Here is a 25,711-nt window from a genome sequence, read left to right as displayed (position 1 = left end):
CCATGCCTTACTGGAACATCTGGAAGCCAGGCAGGCTACCCTGGGCAAGTAAACTAAGCCTGGATGACTACAGTGGGATAAAAAAAAGCTCTCCTGGCTCTGTAATTTATACATCCAACATGACTGCACACACCTGTCAGGAGACACTTCAACTTACACAGCTCCACCTTGAGCTGAACTGCACCCCAAAAAGCCACCTAGCCTAGGATCCTGTCTATGGTCAAGGCCAGTATTATTTACAGAAAAAAAAGACAAAAAACAAAAACCCAAATAAACCAACAAAACAACAACAAAAAACCCAAACAAAAAAAAAACCAACCCCAAAACAAAACCCAACCCCAAAACCAACAATCGCCCCCCACATAAACCTGAAACACACTATTAATTGCAATAATTAAGGGGCAATGAATCACAAATATGCAGTGAGAGATCACTCCCATTAAACTATTTCCACATCATTTATAATCCTGTGGACACCTTTCTGTTCCCTCAAGGCTGCCTGTTTTCCAGACTCCTCTGCATCTCAGATGGCCCCTGTTGTCTTGTTTCTGCACTAATTTAGTACTTTTAAAATTGGAGAACTGGAGCTACACAGTGCACTAAGCACAGAGCCAGAAACTCTAAATGAGGTCTTACAGTGTTTTCTCCATTTCTTTCCTAAAATATCTTAAAATCCTCTTTGCCTGTTGGAATGATGCTGAGCAATGAGCTAATGTTTTCCAAAAATTGTCCACAGGATCTCTTTCCTACTAAACAGTAACTAACATAAAAGTCCCCTCCCCCCGTATTCTTAGTGAATGTTATTTTGCCTCATGCAATAACTTTGCATTTGATGGAATGTTTTCTTCCTGCTTTATAATCTGTTTACTAAGTATCAGATGATAACGCAGGATAAAATCATTCTGTATTTTTTCAGTGTTAAATTCTTCAGCTTACAATTTTTCTACCCTGAATGGCTGCGAATTACCCTCTGGTAATGCATTATCCACCCCTTTGCCTGTATTATTTACAAGCAGGTCAGTACAGAACCTCAGTGACTACAGCAATGACAATTTCATTGTTCTCTGCTGTCTTTGAAACACTCATAACCCAGAAGACAGCTAAGTCACAAAAGCAGAAAAACCTTGGCTGAAGCTTTTGAAAATCCAAACCTTTATGGACTGGATCATGATCATGAGGAACTCCAAGGAATCCTAAAAGACTAGAGAGCATAACTACGCTATCTTCACAGGGATGCAGCTCTCCCTCAAAATATCATAATGGCCTTCATGTCCACCAACTGACTGACTTCATGGATGCAACTGCTTTTCACAGAGCAAAAGGTGATCTTACTGTTTTGCAGCTTTTAACCTGCACCTTTTAGAGAAGCTTGTCCCATGTACATAACCCGTCATTTCTCTAGTGCTAAGGCTGATTTAAGTGACAGACCACACACCAGAAATAAGATTTCCACAGCTCTGTATTTAAGCTCATTTAGAACCGCTGCATAAATACTATTTAGCCCTAACAATTTATTATTGTTCAATGTATTGATTTGTTCAAAAGCTTTCTGTATTGGCATTCCAATTTAAAGCAGCTTTCCAGGCTAATCTCCTGGAAAGAATGACTCTGATGTAGCAGCCTACTTGATCCTCCTTGCCATGAACCCTAATGACAGACAACAGTTCTGCCGCAATGGCCTTCTTGATCTGAGTAATCCTTCACATCTGGAGCATCTACCAAACTCAGTAACTCTCCTGGTAACCTCTTTTAACACATTTGAAAATACAGTTTTAGCATTTACCTTTACCAATAGTTCCTTAATATCTCATACTGCCTTACTGTGATTTTGTTTCACTTTAAAAACTTTATCTTCCTATTTTCCTTCTCTGAACAGGATTTATTTCCAGAAAGATGCCTCTGTTTTTAGTAGTCTCCAGTACTCTTCTGTGTAAGCAAGGGGGTATCTAACTGTAGTCTTCACTTCTACGACAGGCTCTTAAATTAGTTGTTTTGAGACATCATTTAACATCACCCAAAAAACAATCTTTCCTATCATGCCCCCGAATTTTACTTCACCTACAGGGAGGTAATCAAAGCTTGTCATTATTGTGACTTTTAACTCCCTTATCATTATATGATCACTGTCACCACAACTGTCTGGTGGTTGATGTAACAGTCCCTACGGCCATATACAGAAATTCTGTAATACACTTTCAGTTATTCACTTTGCTTGACCATAAATTTTACCACTGTCCTACCATTAGGATCTGCTCTACCATCCCAACTGAAACTTTAAGAACAACATATTATGCTACCCGTTTTTTTTTTTTTATCAAGCCTTAAAATTGCTACTGAAGCAGCACCTTCATTTAAAACCAGTCTTATTTACACATAACAGCTTTTACGCTTCAAGATCCAAATGTGTTTCTACAAAAAATGCCAGACCTAGATGCCTAGCCACAGATTTTTTTTTTGTGTAGGATGTTCTTCATCCCTTCCTACCTGAACTTCGACAGTTCTCCTGCCGTTTCATCTAAGTTACAAATCCATTAAAGATCTCAGTCTAAGCAGGCCATCCTAAATTGCATGTTTTACTGCACCTGTTTTTTAACTCTTCAGACTTACAATTTTATGTTAGGGAATATCTTTTTTTCTACAAGCTAAAAAGCCCAGCAACCTGGTTGGGGTTTGGTTAGTCATACCACAGGCTAAGCAAGCATCATCTGCAGTCTTACTTTTATTTATGCAATGTACAATTAGTGATGTGGTTTCTTAAAAGCACATTCAAAAGCACTTCCGAAGTGTAATACATGTTTTCCTTTGCTTTTGAAAGGCTGACAACATATCCTGCTCATTACCCATAGAGTGCATTTTTCTAGAGTTCAGAGGCTTTTGGACCTTTGTTACTTACAACTTGTCCTACATGGACTAATCAGCCATTTCTCAGAATAAATACATAACCAGTATATTAAAATCTGTTATTTAATTTTGTTGTTTGGCATAAAGACACTTCTGAGTAATGATTTGTCTACTAGAATGATTATTGCCTGTAAATTATTTCATTTATAGCATACATCAAAGTCTTCAAATTGTAGAGCTGTTCAGAAGACCTGAGTATGATGGCTATAAAACATGTTACAGCCCCAATCTCTAGGGCAAGGGATATTACTACACATTAAATGGTATTTAAGAGTAGAGAGACTGACAAATATCAAGCACTATCCCCTCAAATGTTCTTACTTTTCCTTTCCTTAGAGCAGCCAGACCAGCCTTTTATTCCTTGCATTTTATTCAATCTATTGCACACAACTCAAATTCAAAATTGTAGCTTTCTACACATTTTCCTGTTTGAATTGACTAACTACGTGTTGATGCTCTCAAGATAAAGCTGAAAATTTTGACAGCTGGCAAGGGGGCAGTTGGGTTTTCTGTTGCTCAGGAAGGTGTGGGAGGTGTTGGCATGTAGATAGGAATACATGAATTCTGTGTTAACAAGGGCATCTACTTTCCATTACCCTTTTTGTGCAGGACACAGGCAGTCACGAATTTTGGGGAGTGAGGTTCAGATGACTTATTCTTCACCCTTGACAGCAGCTGGTAGCCCCACAGCAACAGAACAAAGCAGGTGATATAATGTACAAGAAAAGCTTTTGGCACTGCCAATTCGGGTTGTCATCTGACTTGTCACATTGCTCAATGCTGATCACAGTTTGAAGACTAGTTTTTAACTACAGGTCTAGAGGTGTCCACAACTTTTGATAGCCCTGGATGATGCACTCCATCACCACAAAAGTGTCAGATGATCACAGCTGGATCATTCTACGACGGGGTAGAAACCTGCCATTTCAGTCAGTGGAAAAGATGTGGGCAGAGAAGGAAATGATACTTGTAAGCAGACAGCTCTGTATGTAATGAGTAAAAGAAACCCCACAACTAAAACTTCAAGAAGCACACCCTCATACACTCAGTGACATGCATCATGCTTCCTCTTCCAAACTGTATTATAATATAGCAGATACGGATCTAACCCATGATTTCTTTTTTTTTTTTAAACAGAAGTTTACTTTCTGAAGTACGTATTACACACCACAAACACAGCTACCATCAAATAATGCTTTATATGGGCCAATAAGTTTATGGAGCCCTTGAAAAGTGGCAATTTCAATCTTGTATAGAGTCCTCTGATTATGTAACAAGGGATTGCCAGATGATAATAATAAAGGACAGATGGGTAGCAAGCCACAGTACCTGAAAACAGCATCCAGGGTATATATAACATTCATTTTGTAATACTTAAATGAAAGACACAGAGTTCAAGATTTCTATCAGAGGCTTAGACTCTTCCAGTCCTGAAGCTATTGTGATGATAAATAATCTATAACCAAAACAAAAAGTTTGCCCTGACAGGTTTTTAAGTTCTAACAGCTGCAGAAAAACCAGGCTAGTATTGTCAGCTCTGGTGACTACAGTGCAAGGTATGACATTCTGATCCCTACTTAGTTAAGCATAAAAAAACCTCAAGCTTTTAAACAGCTTGCTGAAGCAAAAGAAATTCCCTTATGATGTGCACTGCTAACCTATCAGCAACACTCCTACACCCTTTACAAGGCATGTACAAGCCAGATATTTCTGTACTTCGGAGATGACAAAGGATATAATGAGAGCACCTCTCATTCTTTCAGATCACAGAGAAGACCCACTGTTCAAGGTTACTCTTGCAAAGCTAAGCACTGACCTCAGGCCTCTAACAGCTTCAGACCTGTTGTCACACTCATTCAAAAGGACAAAAACATACTAAGCATTTCTGTAGCTTATAGTAACAGGATGGCTCTACATCAGCTGCGAGAAGTTAGAGCACATACAGAGATTTATGACTTTCTTGGTACTCCTGCACTGTGAGAGACTAGCTCTTTAGTTCAGACAACAAAGATTTCTGCACTTACATGGGAACACCTGGCAACTCTGCCTCCAGATGACCTGGTGTGGTTCTACTTGACAACGCTTCCTTTTAACCACAGGCTGCAATGGTTCCCATATTCAGACAAAGAAATGAACAGAGTTTCTTTGCTGTTGACAAAAAAGCTAAGTAACTCTTTCACACATATTGTATCATGTTGCAATGAGTTGTTTACAACAAAAGACAACATTCTTTCCACTCAACCAAATATTCCCCTGAAGGAAAAAAGTGAGGTCTGGAAGACAGATATTAAGGTTTTTTGGTAACATAGAATCATAGAATAGTTAGGGTTGGAAAGGACCTCAAGATCATCTGGTTCCAATGCCCCTGCCATGAGCAGGGACACCTCACACTAAACCATGCCACCCAAGGCTCTGTCCAACCTGGCCTTGAACACCGCCAGGGATGGAGCATTCACAGCTTCCCTAGGCAACCCATTCCAGTACCTCACCACCCTCACAGTAAAGAACTTCCTCCTTATATCCAATCTAAACTTCCCCTATTTAAGTTTTAACCCACTACCCTTTCTTTTGGATAGTTCAGTTGGATATCCCCTGGAAAGCATTTATCTGAACACAACATGCTGTCTCACAGGGAAAGGTTTACTACAAGTTCACTTGACTCAGGAATATGGGCAAGCACACAGAGAATAGAACAAATTCCTTTTCCACGTTCATGTGCTATTTTTCCACAAAAATGTCAGCAAGGCATCAAACTAAATTCAAAGATGAATTCAAATGCTGAAGAAGCCTGTCAACAAACCTTCACTGCCAGCAGAGAGGCAACAGAAGTAGCAAGACTATCCACAGGATATAACACAGCCAAACTATTCATTGGGCAGCCTCTGGTGTAACGAAAAGGTCAGACCATTTTGTGGGCAGACACAATGCCGCTGTAACAGAAATGCATGGAAGTGGGCGGTCAGGGGAACATACGTGTTTATGAAAGACTTCATTCACCATGACGTTTGGAAATTTTCATGTCTGAAGAGAGAAATGTGATGTTGATAATCGAGCTACAAAGTAAGATTCCTTAGGGATACACAAAACACATTACCTCCTGTGGACACACACATCAAGTCTCTACAATTTGTATTAGGTGGAGTTAAGTTTTTAGCTGTTCATCTTTTCTTCCCATGCTGGTCAGAAGGCAACTTTCTCAGAGAGGAGCAGAAACATATTTCATGATGGAAGAGCGTACTAGCTATACCGGAATGACAGTCTGAAGCCATATGGTAAATTTTTTGTAATGAGACATGCTGATAGCCTTAAACTTGCTTGGAACATTATTCAGTCTGAGGCCTCTCAGTTCTTTACAGCATCACTCTCAAATGTAATATTTAAAGTATTAAAAATTGAAAATACACAGTGCAGTTACTTTACTTCCTTTCATTTAAATCTTCCCTTTTCAACTAGCCCTATGAAAATGAGTCAGTAAAAGCAAGAAGACATTTCTCCCACACTGATGTCACAAATACCCCTGCTGTCCTACATTATTTTAAAATGAAAACCTCACATTCCACCATAAAAATAATAAATTTAGTATCATGCAAAACTGTATTCTAAGTCTTTACTCAAGAGCCCAAAGTGTATTTACATTTCTAAAAATATTTTTAACAATAGAAGCTGCAGAGGATTAGAAATTCAAGGTTTGCTGTACCTTTTGCCCCTCATCGCTTCCTTCCCATTTACTAGAAAGTGCATTTTAAGTTTTGCTGTTAATTACCTTTTCCTCTTTAAGTAAAAGTGACAAAGAAATTCAATATTGCTTGATATATCTGTATTGCGTAAAAGCAGAAATCTGTTTATTGATCACAGACTCACACTATAAATATACTTTGTCATGCTTCAAAGGAATAAAACAACAAAAGCAGAAAGAAGGTTAAGAAATTGCATCTTTTGATAGTCAGAAGAAAAAAACTTCAGTGTAAAAAATAATGGCCATGAAACTAAAAGGTACTGAAAAAATCTTGCACTTAAATCTCAGTTTAAGCAATTCATACTAATTAGTCAAATTACATGGTTGGTACAAATACACTGGATTCTGAGACAGAAATTCACTGCAGTGAGTAAAACTTCTTTTTTTAATGGTAAACCACAATTTTAAGAAATGTTTATTTAGAAATATGTCCAGAAGACAGTTTTGTCTTAAGGACTCTTTAACTGCACAAATTCTGAGACACAGGAAGATAAAAAACAGTATTCTCACATTTTCTTACCCAATATATCCAGCTGCCGTAAATGCGTACAGTTAGCAGCAAGTTCCTCAATGTCTGTGTCACACACAGACCTGTTGGCTGTAAGAAAGAGCTTCTGCAGGTTTGGGAGTTTACGTGCAAGGTTTGTGAAACAGCCTGTACTGCTCTGTAACGTAGGGCACCAGCCAAGATCAAGTTCTTCCAAAAGCTGGCAGCCTGATGCCAATTCTGCTATTCCACTTTCAGTTATGTTTTTACATCTCCACAAATCCAGACTGCGAAGCTTTTTGCATTTTGCTCCCATCATGCTTGCTATAAGATCATAGTCTTCAATCTGCAAGGAAAGCAAACAATTTGTCATCTATACCATCTTTCCAGACATACATAGGTGTTTCAAGATTTGCTTGCTAACACACCTACAGATCTGGTTTAAGCATTTGTCATTTCTAAAGAGCTCTAAAAACTATTGTATAGTAGAGGTTTCCTTTTTAAAAGCAACAAAAATAAAATAAATTTCCTATCAACCCCCAGATATAGGTGCCTTTAATTCACTTAATATTAAGGATCAGTGAAAAGGCAGTGAAAAGTCTTTTCTTCTCTGACCCACCCCCTTTTTTTCCACAGTTGTTTTTCTTTTAAAAGATGATTAAAACTGATTTTTATGACCGTGGGCACTGCGACCATAAGCACATGCAGATTAAAGAATATTTCTGTTTCCATTCTAGGCTGACTAGTTGCTGCATCTTCTCATGGAAGTCTTACTAGTTACTTTGGGCAAGCCAAAGGGACTGAAACAAAGTCCAAACATACAGGCAGAAAAAATGAAATCCACTAGCAAAAACCATAGGAAGACAAGGACTGTTGAAAAAACAGTCAACACTGCCTTCCTCTTCTGTCCAAGAGTCCAAGCACGGAAGGCTGAGCCAATTCTCCCTTATCACTTGCTTCTGCACTAATACAGGCTGGACAAACAATGGATTGAGAGCAGCCTTGAGGAGAAAGGCTTAGGGGTGCTGGTTGACAGGAAGCTCAACACAAGCAGTGTGCGCTTGCAGAATGGAAAGCCAACCGTATCTTGGGCTGCATCAAATGAGCATGTCCAACAGGTTAAGGAAGGTGATTCTGCTCCTCTACTCTGCTCTTGTGAGACCCCTCCGTTCAGCACCCCATTCAGCTCTGGAGCCCTCAACATAAGAAGGACATGGATCTGTTGGAGTGAGCCCAGAGGAAGCCATGAAGATGATCAGAGGGCTGGTGTACCTCTCTTATGAAGACAGAGAGGCTGAGAGAGTTGGGCTTGTTCAGCTTGGAGAAGGCTCAGGGGTGACCTTATAGCAGCACTGCAGTACCTAAAGGGAGCCTACAAGAAATCTGGAGAGGAATTTGTACAAGGGCATGTAGTGATAGAACAATGGGGGGATGGCTTTAAACTGAAAGAGAGGAGATTTAGACTGGACATTAGGAAGAAATTCTTTCCTGTGATGGTGGTGAGTCACTGACAAAGGTTGCCCATAGAAGCTGTGACTGCCCCATCTCTGGCAGTGTTCAAGGACAGGCTGGACGGGGTCTTTGAGCAACCTCATCTAGTGGAAGGTGTCCCTGCTGTTGTGGTTTAATCCCTAAGGAAAAAAGTGATTGCTACAGCTGAACCCAGGACACCTGCCCATGGCAGGGGGTTGGAACTATAAGATCTTTAACATCCCTTCCAACCCAAACCATTCTATGATTCTTGAACTATAAGGAAGACCAGCTAAGTTTTCTCTGCCTCTGGCACGTACAGGCAATACAGCTCAGTTGAGTGCCCTGCAGGAATTGCTGCTGTTCCTGTATTCTCTTTTTTTAAATCATCAGTGTTCCCAGCAAGTCTATGACAAGTGGCTTTTACTGAAAATATTTATCTTGTGGTACTGCAGGGTCAGACACAAGCGTTAATCTGCTAGAAATGATGATTTTGGTCTGAATAAAAATAAGTAAGTCTTGCTTACTAGTTTTGGAAAGAAAAAGTGATTATGCATATAAAGAATGCCCAAAAATTTAGGAAGAAGTTGAACAACTGTGAGAAAGCCTACAAGCTGGTTTAGACCTTCTAAAGTAGTATATAAGCCTTAAGTATATGGCTAAACTGCGCTCATCTTGGACCCTTTAAGAGAGTATAATATCAGTCTAGCATTTAACATGTCTTTATGAAACATAACCCCAGCCTGGGTTCCAAAGCAAGTGTTTGCACACACCCCCATACAAACCCACACCCCCTGAGTGGTGTAAGTACTCACCATGACACAGCTGCCCAGACTGAGGTGCTGCAGTTCTGAGCAGAAGTTCAGAATACTGAGCAGGGCTGTTTGCTGCCACGGGGGAACACATCAGAAGGAAATATGGAAAGTGAAACAAAGAGAAGAGGTCAATTAGACATTAAAGGCTGTCACTGCATTTCCTGAAATACAGCTCAAAACTCTGTTACAGACACCACAAATGTCACTTAATGAGTCCCTGGGTACTTCACCCATTGACTGGCTTAAAGCAACGGTAATCATTACAAACCTTTATGCAAGTCACTTTGGATGTGGTTTTGCATTGCCCTGAAGATACCTATATACTCATGACCTATCTGCTCATTTCCCACAGGAAAGCTGCTGAAGAAGCGTGGCAAGTTCAAATAACAGGCAAGGCCAGCCCAAAAACACAGAGAGCTGAAGACATACCAGAAGGCTCTGACATTCACTTATCAGCTATGGCCTGATGGAACTGCCAATAGAGGTGCACAGTATCAGGAACGAGCTAGTGACTTTAATGTCAAAGGAGTCTCCACGCTGACAAGGATGCTGACAACCATTGAGCACCTGTCACTACTAGCATGCAAACTGAAACAGATATAACGTGCATTTTACAGTCATGTTCCTGCCATTTAACATGGCCAATCTTTTCAGAAAGTACTGCACACTGCTCAGCCTGAAATTGGACTGGAACATCAGATGCATCTTACAAAAGTACAATGCTGTTCTGTTCCACAACAAAGGAAACTTCACGAGTTTTTGTGTTTCTAAGACACAGAAATGACTCTTTTGCATTGTCCGTAGCCATATTTTGCTTTGTAGTTTGAAATACAGCGCAAAAAAGAACACGGTCTGGGATTCAAATCGCAAATAGCTATGCATCATACTTAATACATTCATCATTTTGTTAGGACTTTGTAATCTGTATGAGCGTGAAATCAGGAGTAAGTTTCACAAAATACTAACAAGTGTGGATTTCTACAGGATGCACAACAGTTTCTAGCAGAAAAAAAAAACAACCCCCAAGCAATATACAAGGGACAAAATAACCCTTAGCTAGTAAGAGGAATTCCTACAAGAACACTAACAGTATTTGTATGCATGGGTAGCATAATTTACGCAGGTTGTTTTGTTGGGGTTTTTTTTAATTACAAATTTACCTGTTTTCAGAAAGTTTACAGTTTAATACTTTATTTAGTTTCTTCAGTTATATTCTAATGAAACTTGGCAGGAACATGATCCTTTGTAATACGACTGCGAAGACATATTTGATTCCTTGAACTGAAAGGCTGGCAGACACAAAACAGGGACATAGTATAGGGCATTCATGGAGACCATTTCAGACATCTAATTTTCGTGTCTCCAGTGAGCAACGGGAAACACCCAACACTTAACATCTATGGAACTTCAGCTTCCAACTTGGCCTTCCAAGATATGATTTACCAAAGGCAGCCTAAATGTAGATACTATGCATGCATCTTTGCAGAGGTCTCATAAAGCCACTAGTCCGCTTGCCTGCTTTAGTTTCATTCATGTTTTTACAGAAAAAGGTAGCTAGGTAATTAAACACAAGCATTAAAAAGTCATTATTAAAGAGGTAACACTTAAGAACACCTTAAAGCTAGTAAATGTGTGAATATCCAGTAACGTACTTATCGAGCAAATGCTTCACTGTGATCATTAAAGCCTGAATAAACAAGTAACTCGGTGTAAGCTATGAGCTGTAGAACCTACTCAGGTGTACAAATAAAAAGCAAAATCCTCAACCTCCTCTCTATAAACCTTAAATACTGAGCTAAATAAATCAGTCTCTGACTGCACACATTTCTAAAGAGAGTTTCTGCAGGTATTTAGGTGATTCTGGAGGAAAGCTGAATACCTTGCTGCATTCCACCATAGTTTTCAGTAATGGTTTCCAGACTGGAATTTAAACATTGGCCTGAAAGGACTGGAAACAGCAATATCTTTCTTTAATTAACACATACAATGTGAAAGCGAACTGTCACTGTGAACAGTGTAGGGAGGCAAGATCAATTCCATACACTGTATTCAGAGAGCAGTGAAATAGGTAAGACAACTAGTATTCATAGTTATCTGGATTAGATAACTGAGATTTTTGTTAACAGTAACTTGATTCATCTCAGAATACTTTTTCTAGTTCCTCTCTAATGTGAGACAGTCCCTTCTGTATTGATGTGCACTGAGTCCACATTTTCAAAGGTCTTTTCACAACCCATAAACTTTGAAGTATTATTATAAACAATTATTTTAAAAAAACCCAAACAATTTAAGAAAAAGCACTAGGAATGTGGGTAATAGAAGGAAGATTGGTAGAACACCACGTTGTACCATCATAAATCATGCCAAGTCAAGCCCAAGTGTAAGCAACTATTTACTCAACATTAATTATACTGGCTATATTAATTCCTCTTCTGGGGCACACACATGCCTACACACAACGAATCAGATTTCTTTCAGAAACAGTGCCTGTTCTTCTGTAACTGAGGTGGGGTTTGCATATGTCAAGAAAGAAGAAAAAAACCCTTTGTGCGTGCCTACTTGTGCCTCAGTCAATTGAGAATCCAGGTGGCAAAAGACATGAAAATAGCAGAAGAGAATGGCAGCTCACAGAATCCATATGTACTACATATAGAAGGACTATCATTGTAATAACCTGTCTGTTTCAAGCCATCTGTCTCTACAATTCATCTCTCTGACTTGCAATACAAGATGAGTGATAACGCTCCTATTTAAGCAAAGAAGAAGAGCAAAGCAATCACCCAACCCTGAAGCTGTAACATAGGCCAAACTTTGATGTTAGAGTGCTTTACAAGAGCAGCTAAGAGGCCACCTAAATTCTGAATCAGTGAGCTTTAACCTGGAGTCTAATTTCACTTTCTCAGCCAGACAGAGACAGTCAAACCAAAGACTACCCATGCAATACCATTCTTGAGCCTAGTAGCCAAGACATGCATAGTATGGAAATTTTGATTTTCCCCTGAATCAAAGGTAAGGTTTGGTTCAACAAACAAAAACTCACAAAAAAAAAAAAACCACTCTGAAAAGAAACAAAAGCTAAGATTTTTTGTGGAGTAATGTATGTATGGGCTTTAGTGTCTAAATTTCTTTTACCATCCAAGCCAAAACAAAAGCTACTAAAGCAATCAACTTTTATGAGATGCATAGACTACAGGAAGAGTCCAAAGGGACAAAATAAAATGCTTCATTCCAGGAAAGGTGTTTTCAGATGAAGAAAACATACAGCACAGGAGTTGCTTTAAGAGATAAGACTCTTGATATCAAACTTATCAGAAGGATATGATATTCCTACTAAACACAAGCTTACAGAGCAGATTCCAGATAGATTTTAGGCCACGGCAGTAAGTCCTACACCTCAGAAAATGAGAGCAGACTGCCTGAAGAGTCTCTGAAGTCTTTGAACAGGTCAGACAAACATCTGCCAGAAAGCACATCAACAGTACTGATCCTGCCTTGGACAAGAGATTAGATTATTGCTTGCGATCCTAACTCACTCCAGATGAGAGGTCTGACAAACACGAAAGTCTGTAACATAGGGCAGTCTGGAAGACATTTATGTGTTGTGTACGCTTCAATAGCTGATACTGGGATAACTTGTATTCTACCTGTCTTTTTAAAGACCTTAGACATCATATGTAAGTTTAACTTGGATGTTTCAAGATTGTTGCTGGTTTGCAGAGACAACCCATCAGTGCAGAAACAAAATACTGGTGTCCGAGTAATACACTTGGCAAGACTGAATCTTGCTTGACCTTTTTTTCAGGACTTTTTGCATTCATGATCTGGCAGGAAGTACAAATCACTTCTGATGTTAGTATGATAAGGAAAGCATCCAACAGATAGCCTGAGCTCAATATCTGTTCAAATAGAAAAACCATCTGTCTGTGGCAGATATGGCACACCTGTGAAAGATGCACTTCAAATATTATTTAGTCATTGTGGTTTCATTGTCAAATACTCCAAGACTAAAAAACAACATGCAAAAGGTGTAAAAGAAATACAAATGCACTATAATATGGCTATCACCTAATGGCTGCACTATAGTAAAAGGCATGAAAATAAGATTAAAGGAAGAGCTAAAAACACCCAATGTTTAACTTTTAGGCTTGGGGTAGGGAAGAAACAGTCTGCACCTTTTAATAAGCCGTCTTTTTATAGAAAGATCTTAAAACCAGCTTTTAAAATTGGTGGTTTCGTTTTTGTTGGGGTTTTTTTGTGCTGGGAACAAAGAAAGGGCTGTCTTCTCCCCTTCTCTGAAGAACTGTCTCTGACATAAGTTGGGAACTCTTCCAGCTGCTCAACGAAACAACTTGAGAGTGTAAATCTTTTTTACAAAACTTTTATTCTCCTGCAATTTCTTCTTTGAAAAGAAAACTCCCGAATTACACAGGACTTATATTTGGGTTTTTCTTTAACATTAAAAATTAAAGTTAGGCATATATAAATAAAAATGTATCCTTTAATACCCATTCCCCCCAATTACATTATATGAGAGGACAAAGTTGTATTGTTTTTTCTTATAATTTCCAAGTGATGACCTAATCTCAAGCCCTTCCTGACTCATCCCCCCACAAACTCTGTTGTCTTCACTTACATTCAAATAACTGTATAACATTAGTTGCAGGCAGATATCAGATAACATGCCTACCTTTGCAAGATCACCACAATAAGAATATTGCATTTTTTCCACAATACTGAAGAATTAATAATGTTCCTAAAGACTACAATTTCATTTTTGCACTTCAGTTATTTCTCTCCCCATCAAAAAAATGCATCTTGAAGAGTCTTTGCAGCAAGTTGCCTTTGCATATAAATTTATGAGGTTGTTATATTTAATAACAGGTTCTATCACGGTATTTACTGAGGTTTCTCGGTAGCATTTTCATCTTACTTTACAGATCTATGTTAAAATATTGTAAAAAATACTTGAATCAGGGTCTTCACGACTATATTAACCAGTTGTACTAGATAACATATTTAGACAAGCTTATTCCACAATAACCTTTTCATAAGATAAATAAGGAAAGCATCAAAAGATTTGATCAGCTGGCTAGCAAAGAACTGTGGAATCCTGAATATCCAGTACCCAAATCACCAGCTGTCACATGCTGTTTGTGTACAAATAATTTGTACACAATTTGTAAATTTCTCAACACATTTACCTAAAACTTGATACAGTAATTAGGCAATTAATACACGACATCAAACAGTCAGTATACATTTGATACTATGCAGTTATATTTTGGGAGCCTATTTATGCACCAGAACACCTGACAATATTGTTGCATTTAGTAACAACTAATTATCTGAATGAAAATCCAAGACAGAAAATTCAACCTTGCCTGAATGAGGAGGGTTAAATCCAGTAATAAGGACATAAAAGCATGGGAAGACATGGGAAAGCAGAGAGGCAGGAAGCCACCACTCACTTAAGGAAAACTACAAACAAGTTCTTGGCAAATCAAGAACAGAACCACATATGTGGTATTTACTACTTGACATTGAGGTAATTGTCTCACATGGGTTATTTATTGGGATCAAGTAATCTGAATCAAAAGGGTACGTGTAAATGTTTAGAATGGCCTGACTACCGGAATTGAGACCAAACTTCTTTGAAGGGCAGACTAATGACTACAAGTTTATTCCCTTCCCAATTTCACACGAACAGTTCAAATCTCCTTTGGTAAGACCTGTCCTACTTAACAGCTTGCTTTTCACCAAGGATATGTTTCGGAAGAGTTCAATGGTTAGTGATTCCATGGGCAGCAAAGTAGTTTTCCCCATAAGAATTTACCTAATAGATGGGACACATGCAGGCTTAATACAGACAGGTCACATATGATGTGATCATTACCTTCAGACAGAAAAAGGCTTCTGCTGTCTCCTGCTGACCCTTTGGAGAGATACCCCCCTCCTCAAAATACCAGCCAAAGGAAACATCCCGAACTGTCTTCTTCCATATGGCAAGCTTCTCCTCTTTCTACTACAAATTGATGTACACAACTTTTGCCAAAGCATTTCAGAAAATGAGCCAAATTACTTCCAATTTCAGGGAAAATAACTGAGACACAACTAAATGTTAATTCTGCTTTAGAACTTCCAGAAATACCTTAGTGAATAGCAAATGCTATGTGTTCCTGTGTAAAGCAGAGATAAGGAATCCTGATGTCAGTACATCACTGGATTATTTAAGACTACAACTATTACATCTTTGGAATGGCAATTTATTTCTGTATGTAAAACTGCATAAAAGGCAGTTCTAGTAAGACTCCTTGGAAAACAAAACCAGTAACAATCAATCCTTTCCCTCCCCTCCCCTAGTAACACAGCTCAGAAAGTTCTTCTCTGATTTTGGCTTTTAGTAGCAAAAATACTACAGAAACATTTTTACTGGTGTTTACATCAACTATTTGAAAGTTTGCATTTATAATTTATCACAGTCTTTTCTTAAGCCAGAAAAGTTCTATTTCATACAGGACCGCACCAAAAAAAAGTTTTGCCAGAGTAGGACTATCCATGGTAAAAAAACCTAACCAATCAAACAAGAAAAGCCTCAGATGGAAGCAAACAATTTTATTTCAATGAGTGCCACTACTGCTATAGATATTTGTAATTACAAGCACCTCATGAAAATGTAAAAGGCAATTTTGTTAAGATTGTCAGAAGTAATTAAAAATCTATAAATACAGAATTCTTTCCCCCCCCCACACACCTTTGGCATTGTAAAGCACAAGAAGGAAACAAAAAAATCAACTGTTTGGATCTGGGTTTTTTTTTGGCACAGTCTCTCAAAGAACTGTCAGAAATTACTTGGCATCTGCTATTCTAATACAGAAATTAAGAAACATTTCCAATGCAAAGCGAGAATTTTGTAAGCTTCTATTGAAACATTAATTTTGAAAGGTACAACAGGGCAAATCAATATTGCCTATTAAAAAGTAAAAAAAGAAACAAAAAAAAAATCTTTGTGGATTTCAAAGTATTGTACCTTGGCACCTAAAAACTTATCTACAATAATCCCCAAAGCAATTCTTCCCACAAAAATAACAATGTAGTACATTATTAATGGAGAAACAAATGTATAGTAAAGGTGAAATACAATCAATCCTTACCTAAATTCATTCAATCAAAGAAATTGTAGAATATGCTTCTGGTCTTTCCCACCCTCCCACTATTTTAAGGCATCAATATAATTTTAGTTATGTACTAGTTGGTACTATGATACTTTGAAACAACTATGTTAAAGATATGAGGGAACTTGAGAGGGTTAGAGAGATGAGTCAATATGTGTGTTTATAAGCATGAGAGTCATTGAGTTTAACCTGTTAAAGAACACAAAATTAATTTTAGATACTTATGCAGTGCTACCTTTAGTTTTCAGGAAAAGTTTTCATGTGTGTTATCTTCCCAGAAAGCACTAATTTTCAAATGATTTATAAGACTTTGAGTTCTAAGGATAAATACTTATTCTCAGTATCTTATTTCTGATAGAAAGAGGATGTCTTGTGGTAGTACATGAACATTCAGTATCACACAAAATACGTAATATACCATTTCTGGAAACTAAGATTGGATCTAGACATCTATAAAGCTATTCAAGCTGTTCACCTTCCTTCTATCTATTTTCACTTCTCTTTAACTTAGTTTTCCATTAAATAAAATGTTACTGAAAATGGCAGTTACAGAAAATGGCAGGGAATCGCATACCAAGTTACAACTAAATGATGGTCAAAACTGTTTTATGCTTAAGTCCTCCAGTTCCCTGTATTATGTGGTGTCATTTCATGAGGAAGCAAATTGAAGAGGTCACCTCATCCTTTATGAGGTAGGTTTTGTGGGAGATTTTAGGAACAACAGATACCCTTGTAGTCCCAGACAGAGATAACAACTGAAGCCCTCCAATCATTTACTTTGAAGAAATGCTTATACCTCTTAAGCAAGCTTTCTTTAGCAATCCTTTACTAACTTTTTCCAGAGGAAAAAGGCTAAGCTTTGTAACTAACCGAACTTCCTGCAACTTAGGTGCGGTATTTTAAGACCCTATACACACCCCTATGCAGAGTACCATACATATTAGAGAATCTCAGTCTTCTGTAACTATCTCCATACCACAGCTACAAGCTGAGAAAGTTGCTATTATGCAAATTTCACTGACAAGAAAAGTGTGGCACATAAAAGCAGTCCATCTCACAACTGGCCACTGTCCTGACCACAGATCAGGAGGACAAAGCTCATAGGTTAAGTCCTCCATTAGTGCCATCAGCACCAAGGAACAGAACCACAGAAGAGCTGAGCATTGGGAAGGGACTTCTGGAGACTGCTTAGGCCAGCCCACTTGGCTCCAGCTCAGCTGGCCTCTCCAATCAGGTTGAAAAAAAGCTGCCAGCAGATGTAAGAACCGGTCCTTTTTACATTTTTCAACTGGTGTTTGCAGAAGGGGATAACCCTCCACCCTACCCTTTACTGCCACAATCACAAATGTATTTAAGTAATGCCTTCTGGTCAGAGACATTAATGCAGCAATTTTCATTTACAGATTCAAAATAAATATGGCAGCAAAACCCCTATCCTCTAAGCTGGCAACACAACAGGAATTCTATTCTCCCTCGAGCATCCATCAGCTATCATGCTGGAAGACATAACATGGAGAGAAACATTGGAATTGGAATACATTTGTTAAAAATCAGCTCCCCCCTCAATGTGCTCAGATTACTGGACCACTTTTGAGATTAAGAACTGGACAGCGATACAACTTTTGCCTCCAAAACTTTATAACACACGTCTAAAAACAGATGTAATAAAAAATAAAAAAATAAAAAAAAGCACCAGTTAAGAGAAAAACATGAGTACATGGAAATAAGGTGAAATGAATCTCATTAATAATGAGTGCAGATGTAGCTTCTAAAAAGTCAAAACACTTGCCTCCTCACAAATAGGTGCAGTGTCATTTGCAAGCTGGGAGTCAGGATATACAGGGGCACCTTTCTGTTCTCTACAGCTACTTGGCAGTGCCAGGGACACAGCAGGGACTGAGACACAGCAACACAGCAATTACTGAATTAATTCAATGAAAGTGGTAGTCTCTGTAGTTAATTCAATTACTGTATTTTGGTTTTGCTTCATTTGGTCAAATTATGCCCCGGCTTATGTCTGCAAATCTGTTTTACATCCTCATTCTTTCTCCTCACTCTTCGCACTACAGGCTCAAACAACCAAAGTCAGCCCTATGAGCCTGACACAGGATCAGAAGGCATCATCAGGGCCCTGTATTGCAAAACTATTCATCATTAGCTCAACCTCCTTCCAAGAATCCACTTTACAGCTAGAGGCTTTCACTTTTTTTTCCTCCACTAGTTGCTTGCAACTCTAAAGATTTGTACCCAAGCCAATGAAATTCTGTCCAAGCTGAAAAACCTCAGACAATAGCTCTCAGAAGTATAACATGACCCGTAACAGGTTATTTCTGAAAATGACAGAAAATTTTTATGGCAACATTAACTCTTTCATTGTTAATGGCATAAGAAAGTAAGAACTGTTGTTATATTTACTGTTAAGATTCTTATGCCTCTTCTTGGTATCTCAGATTTCCAGTGTCCTCTCTTACAGCTACCCGAGTTCCAAATTTGCTCTTGTTTATCAGAGATCATTTATAATACGACACTTGCTTTAAAATGTGTGTGCAAAGTCCTTTGTCCACTGTAATTTGATTTAAATTTAGTTCATTTTGTATTTCAATTATAATTGTAATATAAACTTTAAAAACCCTTTCTTCACACATTATCAAGAATCCAGAATATCATGCAAGATAAAATACATAATTTCACATTAAAATTTACATCCAGCAATAAGGAGACTGTCAAGTTCTCCTACTGTAATTGTGGCTTTGGTTTCTTTAAAATACAATTTTAGCTGCATTATTTATATGAATGGAATACTTCATGATAAGCATTGAATCAAGATAATATTCATACACAAACCATAAAGATGTGCATAGCCAATTACTGTACACAATAATACTTCTATTGTTCATTGTTTTCTTTAAACATATCAATGCCAATAAATGCTTAAATAATGCCGTGAATACACTCTCAATGAATAAATATTAAGGAGTCATGTATCAGTAAATACCAAACCCACCAGCACAAAAATCCCACGTCTATAATAGTGGTGTTGAGCTAGCAGAAGTTACATTTATAAAACGCCGAGATTAGTTTCTCAAAGTAAGTTATAAATTATTTCAAGCATACACATAATCAAACAACCCTTAGGAATGACATCTTTAGCAATGAAATAAAGCACTGGAAAAATGAGCTGCACTTCATGGGGAGGAGAACAGCAATGCAGGACAATTTATTATTTTTTTTTCCTTGTTCATCCTGGAGCAAGTTACTGAAAGTCACTGGACTTCTCTTCTTGTAACACAGAGGTTGGAATAATTCAAGGGCATTGGAAGCTTCAATTAAGAGGTTTGAAACCGATTTTGTACACAGAAACTTGCACTCAATAAGTCAAGAAAATAACATTATATACGGCTTTAAGAACCAGCAAGGTTAGGACCAAAGACCAGAAACTCCTCCAGATGGTACAGCTATCTTTCAAAATAGCAATGCAGTGCAGTAAGTGGCAGAATATCATAATTGCTCATTTCACTAAAAATACACATTTAAAAATTGGAGCTTTGATTACAGAAGCAATGGGAATATTTTTAAATACAAAACCTTTGTATTATAAGTCTACCCTTTAACTACCTTGCATTATCAAATTACCATCACAGATGGTAAATGAAAATAAGGTATCATAACTCAGATGCCTTGGACATCTAGTAGACAGAACCTACTGTTCCAGCTTCAGTTCTGCTATTCTACAGGATAACACCTCACACAATCCAGTGTCATAACTTTACTACTGTCTACCAAAATCATAAGCAGAAATAAGACACACAAGTGAACTCCTCTTAAAATGTTTAACCTAGAACTAAAAGCTAGCCCACAGAAGCATGTTTTTTTCCCTTCCATTTTGGAGCTCTGCTAAGCAATAGCTTTTGCAACAACAGAAGCACAAATATGAGAGCCTCCATGTAAACCAGAGCAGGAAGGTTGTAATACATGAGTAATATAGCTAGTGAGAAGGAATGGAATTGCTTCTGATTCAATCTACTGAATTTACTAGAATACAACATTTGTAAAACGAAGTAAAGTAAAACAGTCTTCTCAACTGTAGTATGTAAAACCATTCCATCTCAGCTAGGAAATGTGCTGGAGCAAACAATAATAATGTCGATTCAAGCAGCGGAATAATTGTACAAAGAAGTCATTTTTACTCTGTAAATGAAAAGAATTTAAAAAAGAATGTGTTTCATGTCTCAAATGCTGCTAATACATGAAGACATTAGGCACCCAGTGTCAAGTAACAAGTCATTCTAAAGGACAGAATGTTGAGAACTGAAGTTACTAAACATGAGCATTTCCCAATTATATTGCCAAATACAGTCTGTCTGAAGTATACTTCAAAAAAACACCAAAACATAAAAGAGAAAAGCTTTCACATTTGTGATTTTACTATACTGCTTAAAACCGCTAGTGAAAAGTCACTGCTCTCTCATGCAACTTAAACAAGTTAAAACATGCAGACTTTTTTTGTGGGTTTTTGGTTTTGGTTTGTTTGTGTTTTTTTTTAAACCTGGAAACTACTTTGAAAATAAAAAAAGGGCTGTGTTTCTTGAAACTACCTTTGAGTTTTCCAAATTTACTTTGGAATGCGAAATTCTAAATAATTTCTTAAATTAACAAAGAAAAAAAATAAATACAACTTTACCAGGATTGCAAGTATTTATTATAAAGATTAAAATACTTGTTCCTACCTCCACCTTTGTTCGGTAGAGAATGAGACGCCTTAGGCTGCCCACTTTGGCTATGTGGTTGAAAGCCTGAGGTGGTATTTTATCACATGATGAGAGATTTAATTCCTGAAGATTGGGACACATTTCAGTAATGACCTCCAAGCATGTTTCATTGAGGAAATGGCCACAAGACAGCTCAAGACGTACTAGTTCAGAGCCACAAACTTTCAAGAACCTGTAAAAAACCCCATATTTTAAGTGAAAACCAAAAACTTTCAGCTGAAGGTTTAACAGTATTGAGACTCTAAGCATGTAAATCAGGAAACAGTTCCTTTCAACAATGAAAGGCTTACTGACCACACAGAAAACATGATTAAGTAGAAGTAAATTAATCATAAGCTCTCTGAAGAAGTTACTTTTGAATCAAATGTCTACAAATCTGGAAGAGACCAAACTAAATTAACTAAACTCAATTAGGTGTTGAGTTAGAGAGTAATGTTAGTCAAGACTGTTTCGCCAACATTAACTTGGTACTGTACATAACCTAGATATTATACAATATTTTGTACAAAAGAATATTTTACTACATTTTAAGAAACACAGAAGGCTATATAATGCTGTACATGGCATAAGAAGGCTAATATCACTAAAGCAGTCTTAAAGAAACAATTCCACCTTGAAAATAAACTGCAAAAGAATCATCAGGGGTGAAAACAGTATAGAAAGGGATTTTTGACACTAATGTTAGTCTTGAAAACCCTGTTTCAGTTTAGAAAGTCAGAAAATGCTTCATTCCTGGTGTTTATTCTGAGACAATGGAGCAAAGTACAACATAGATAATGTCTGAAATGCTTTTAAACAGTTCTTCAAAGCCAATGGCCTGCAAGTTTCCAACAATAATTTCATACTTATTTTATCTCAGAAAGATCTGCAAAAGTAAAAATGAGGTTAAACACTTTTAAATAGAAATACTCAAGAGAAGTGTTTTAAGACTGTTAAGACAAATATCCTGTTCCTCTCATTAACAAATAAGTCAAAATCAACACTTTGTAGCTGTTCTAAGACACAAGAGATTCCTAAGGGCTATTCCACATGACTTTCACTGGAATCATAAAAAACTAAGATATTGAAATACAAAATATCCAAAATTTTGGAGACTGATAGTCTGTGCATGAATTACACTTTCTGTCAGAGATCGTGTCACAAATACAAACTCTACTGTATCTAATACAAGCTTTAATTACAAACACATAAACTTGTCCCTTTTTATTGCAAAGATAACCTTCAAACTGCAAATCAATCACAAACTGTAAATCAATCAAACTGTAAATCAATCCTGAATACAGTGAATTTACCTAGACTGGTAAGCCTTTTTATGAGAGTGTCACAGCTGAAATGACACAACAATTCACAACATTAACGTCAGGTATTTAAACATTATTGCTAGTCTAAAATAGCAGTGTACAGTTCAACACTGCCATGGAGCAACACAAGATCGAAATCCCATGGAAATCAAGACAGAGACACAGAGACATATGGATTCATTGCTGATTACCAATTAGCCAATTCTTCTGTTTAATGGGTACTTTAACGATATATTCACACAGCTTCTTTCATCAATAAATTATCAGGTTTGCTTGAATGGTGATATTTTCCATAAAACCTTGTCAGTCACCACTTATTATACCTCTAGCTTTTAATTTGCTAACAGATAAATATTTTATGAATTACTCCATTACAATAATGGATGTTAGGTTAACTGCCATGCAATTTAACAGGGCTTGGCTCTTACTAATGTTGGTACAGATAAACGTTTTTCTCCTTCTAGGACTATTAAAAGTTAACATTACTAGGTCAGTACACCCAGTTAACCCCCTAGACTTGGAGAATAACTCTAGGCTCACCAACTTGAGAAATTACTATCCTTATAACATTTTATTTTAATTCATTATGCTTGAAATACACAGGCAGAGCATACACAGCAACAGCAATAAGTGTTGCACTTCATGACTTTCCTGCCTTTTGGGGAAAGGTTATTTAGGAGACATTTAACACAGAGGCAAGGGTATAAGGGACATGGAAAAGGGTACAAGAATGAGCTGACAGGCATGAATAAAGAGATGAATGGAAACAGAAGGAGGAATTTGAGTAAGTCACCAGTAAGCACAGAGCAGAGAACATCAGGCAGAACTGCAGAGTTTTCTGAATGATCCAGAGGTTCCAATCTTTGTTTGCACTAAACAGGCTGCTCAGGACAGAGGTTTTTGCTAATGTCTTTCTACATGGATCTCCAAAACCACATGGCAAGGTAGAGCATTGGTTCTCATGCTTTCAGAACAAATGTGGCATGGTTTTCACACTTCTGAGACTTACCAGACGCTGGGTGCCTCTCTGACTTAGCTCATTTGTAAACAACCAACCCCCAAAAAAGTACCTTCTACCCAAATCAACATTTCTTCACATTCTTCTCCTTTAATCACTGAGGATTGACTGGTTCCTGTTTTTAGTCTCTATTCCTTTCTGCACAGTCATCCATCCCTTTAATTCCGCCTTTTTTTTAATCAATATTTTATACACACAATTTCTGAAGTTATTTCCCTTCATGTTTGTTATGAAATACAACTAAACAACCTAAACTAATGGGCACATGCACATCTATGTTGCTAGACACTGGATGGGGGCTTTTCCTCAAAGTCTGTCCTCATTCCTGACTACAGTATTTCAAGAGTCTTGAGTGTTTGATGGGTTTGGTGGGGTTTTGGGTTTGTTTTTTTTTTGAGGAACTGTGGTGGTTGTTTTTATTTGTTTGGGGGAGGGGGGGGGTAATGAAGAAAAAAAAAAAAAAACAACCAAACTTTCTATCACCTTCTATCTGCTTTTAAGAACTGCTGCTCATTCTTCCTCCCCCTCACCCCCAACTTCAGCTTCAGGGAAGTAAGTTAGTCCTACTGAAACCTTTCTGAAACATCAAATATATCTATTAGGAGTTAAGACACTGTTTGGTCACGGTGGTGATAAACCGTCTTGATCATAGGGTCAGTCTATTAACAACTTCCAATCTTGTAATTCATGTCTAAGCATACTGCATGAGCCAAACATGATCCAAAATTAAAAAACCAAGGTAAGAGACAGCACCCTTCATGTCAGAATTGGCTGCATAAGACCTTCCAAACAGAATTCTCAAAATACCTTTAGACACATGCTTGTGAGAGTGCTAAACACACCACATTTGCTCCAGTGATTTCTAATGGAACTGCATGGGTCCAAAACCTAGACTTCACTGTTAGCTTAACAATCTTCACTCAGTCAATATCCCATGGCTCAAGGATACTAAAAACTCTTCAACAAGCAGGGTCAGCCCAGTTCTCCCCCATCTACTAATCTTCCTAAACAAAAATAGCTACTTTGTATAATTGTACCCCTTTAATACAATTATCCCACCAGTTTTCAATCATTCTGATTTTACCAAATCTATGTTCAATTAAAATGTTACATACTTGTTTTGTAGTCACTGACACATAAACCACTGAATTTGGTGTGGCAGAGACAGGAAGCAATTTCCATTTAAGAGCAGTACAGGGTTGGATAGATTTTTTCTCTTTAGCACTTTCCTTTGTAGTGTTTGTTACCTTACAGAATCATAGAATGGTTTGGTTGGAAAGGACATTAAAGATCATCTAGTTCCAACCCCCCCTGCCACCATCCAACATAGTTTCGAACATCTCCAGGGATGGGGCAGCCATAGCTTCTCTGGGCAACCTGTTTCAGTGTTTCACTACCCTGACAGGGAAGAATTGCCTAATGTCTAATCTCGACCTACCCTCAGTCAGTTAAAAGCCATTCTCCTCTGTCAGCTTAAAGTCATTCTCCCTTTTCCTGTCACTACATGCCCTTGTAAGAAGTCCCCCTCAATGTAAGCTATTCTAATTGTTACACTGTTATTTTCCACTCTAGCATGTATTACACTTTTTTTGTCAGCCAACCTTAAAACATTACATGCAAGTGGGGAGAATATTAACTACATGATCTTGTGCTTTTCTCAACACAGATGAAACATTTCAATAACATCATTACTTAATCTCAGTTACAGCAACCTAGGTTTTACTAAAAAGCTGTGGAAAGTAAAGCAAGAGACAGATATGGTTCTTAAATTGAGAATCAGACATTATTGCTATTTTCTGTGGCTATCTGATGCATGTTTCAGTAATTTCTCTGACCTTCCTGCTAGTCTGATTCACAGCAAGCCTCACCAAGTTAAACATTGGCAAAATACACCTCTATTGAACAGCACTTAGAGCCTTCAAATGTTAACAACAAAATTGCTGAAGAAGGATTCCTGGATGTGCTTGACATGCAAACACTGTATGACTAACTTGAAAATAAAATACTATTAATTCATTTTCATAGTATAAAATGTTAGAAAT

The 25,711-nt window shown here is 37.6% G+C and overlaps 1 protein-coding gene across 5 annotated transcripts in view; it reads right to left on the bottom strand.

The window, feature by feature from the left end:
• Positions 1–25,711, bottom strand: part of FBXL4 (F-box and leucine rich repeat protein 4) — a 63,799-nt gene that overhangs the window by 9,823 nt on the left and 28,265 nt on the right. For all 5 annotated transcript variants that reach the window (XR_010613164.1, XM_065681184.1, XM_065681188.1 and 2 more), the window contains 3 exons: positions 21,309–21,522; positions 9,410–9,481; positions 7,158–7,470 (listed from right to left, as the gene is read on the bottom strand). Coding sequence is in view for 4 of the 5 variants with exons in the window: in XM_065681184.1 (XP_065537256.1) it covers positions 7,158–7,470; positions 9,410–9,481; positions 21,309–21,522 (599 nt within the window). In the remaining variant the exon portion in view is untranslated. The remainder of the gene's footprint in view (positions 1–7,157; positions 7,471–9,409; positions 9,482–21,308; positions 21,523–25,711) is intronic.

This window comes from Lathamus discolor, chromosome 5 (assembly GCF_037157495.1).
Source record: "Lathamus discolor isolate bLatDis1 chromosome 5, bLatDis1.hap1, whole genome shotgun sequence".
Lineage (NCBI taxonomy): Eukaryota > Metazoa > Chordata > Aves > Psittaciformes > Psittacidae > Lathamus > Lathamus discolor.
The sequence above is the reverse complement of the archived record's forward strand: the minus strand, read 5'-3'. Positions and strand labels throughout refer to the sequence as shown.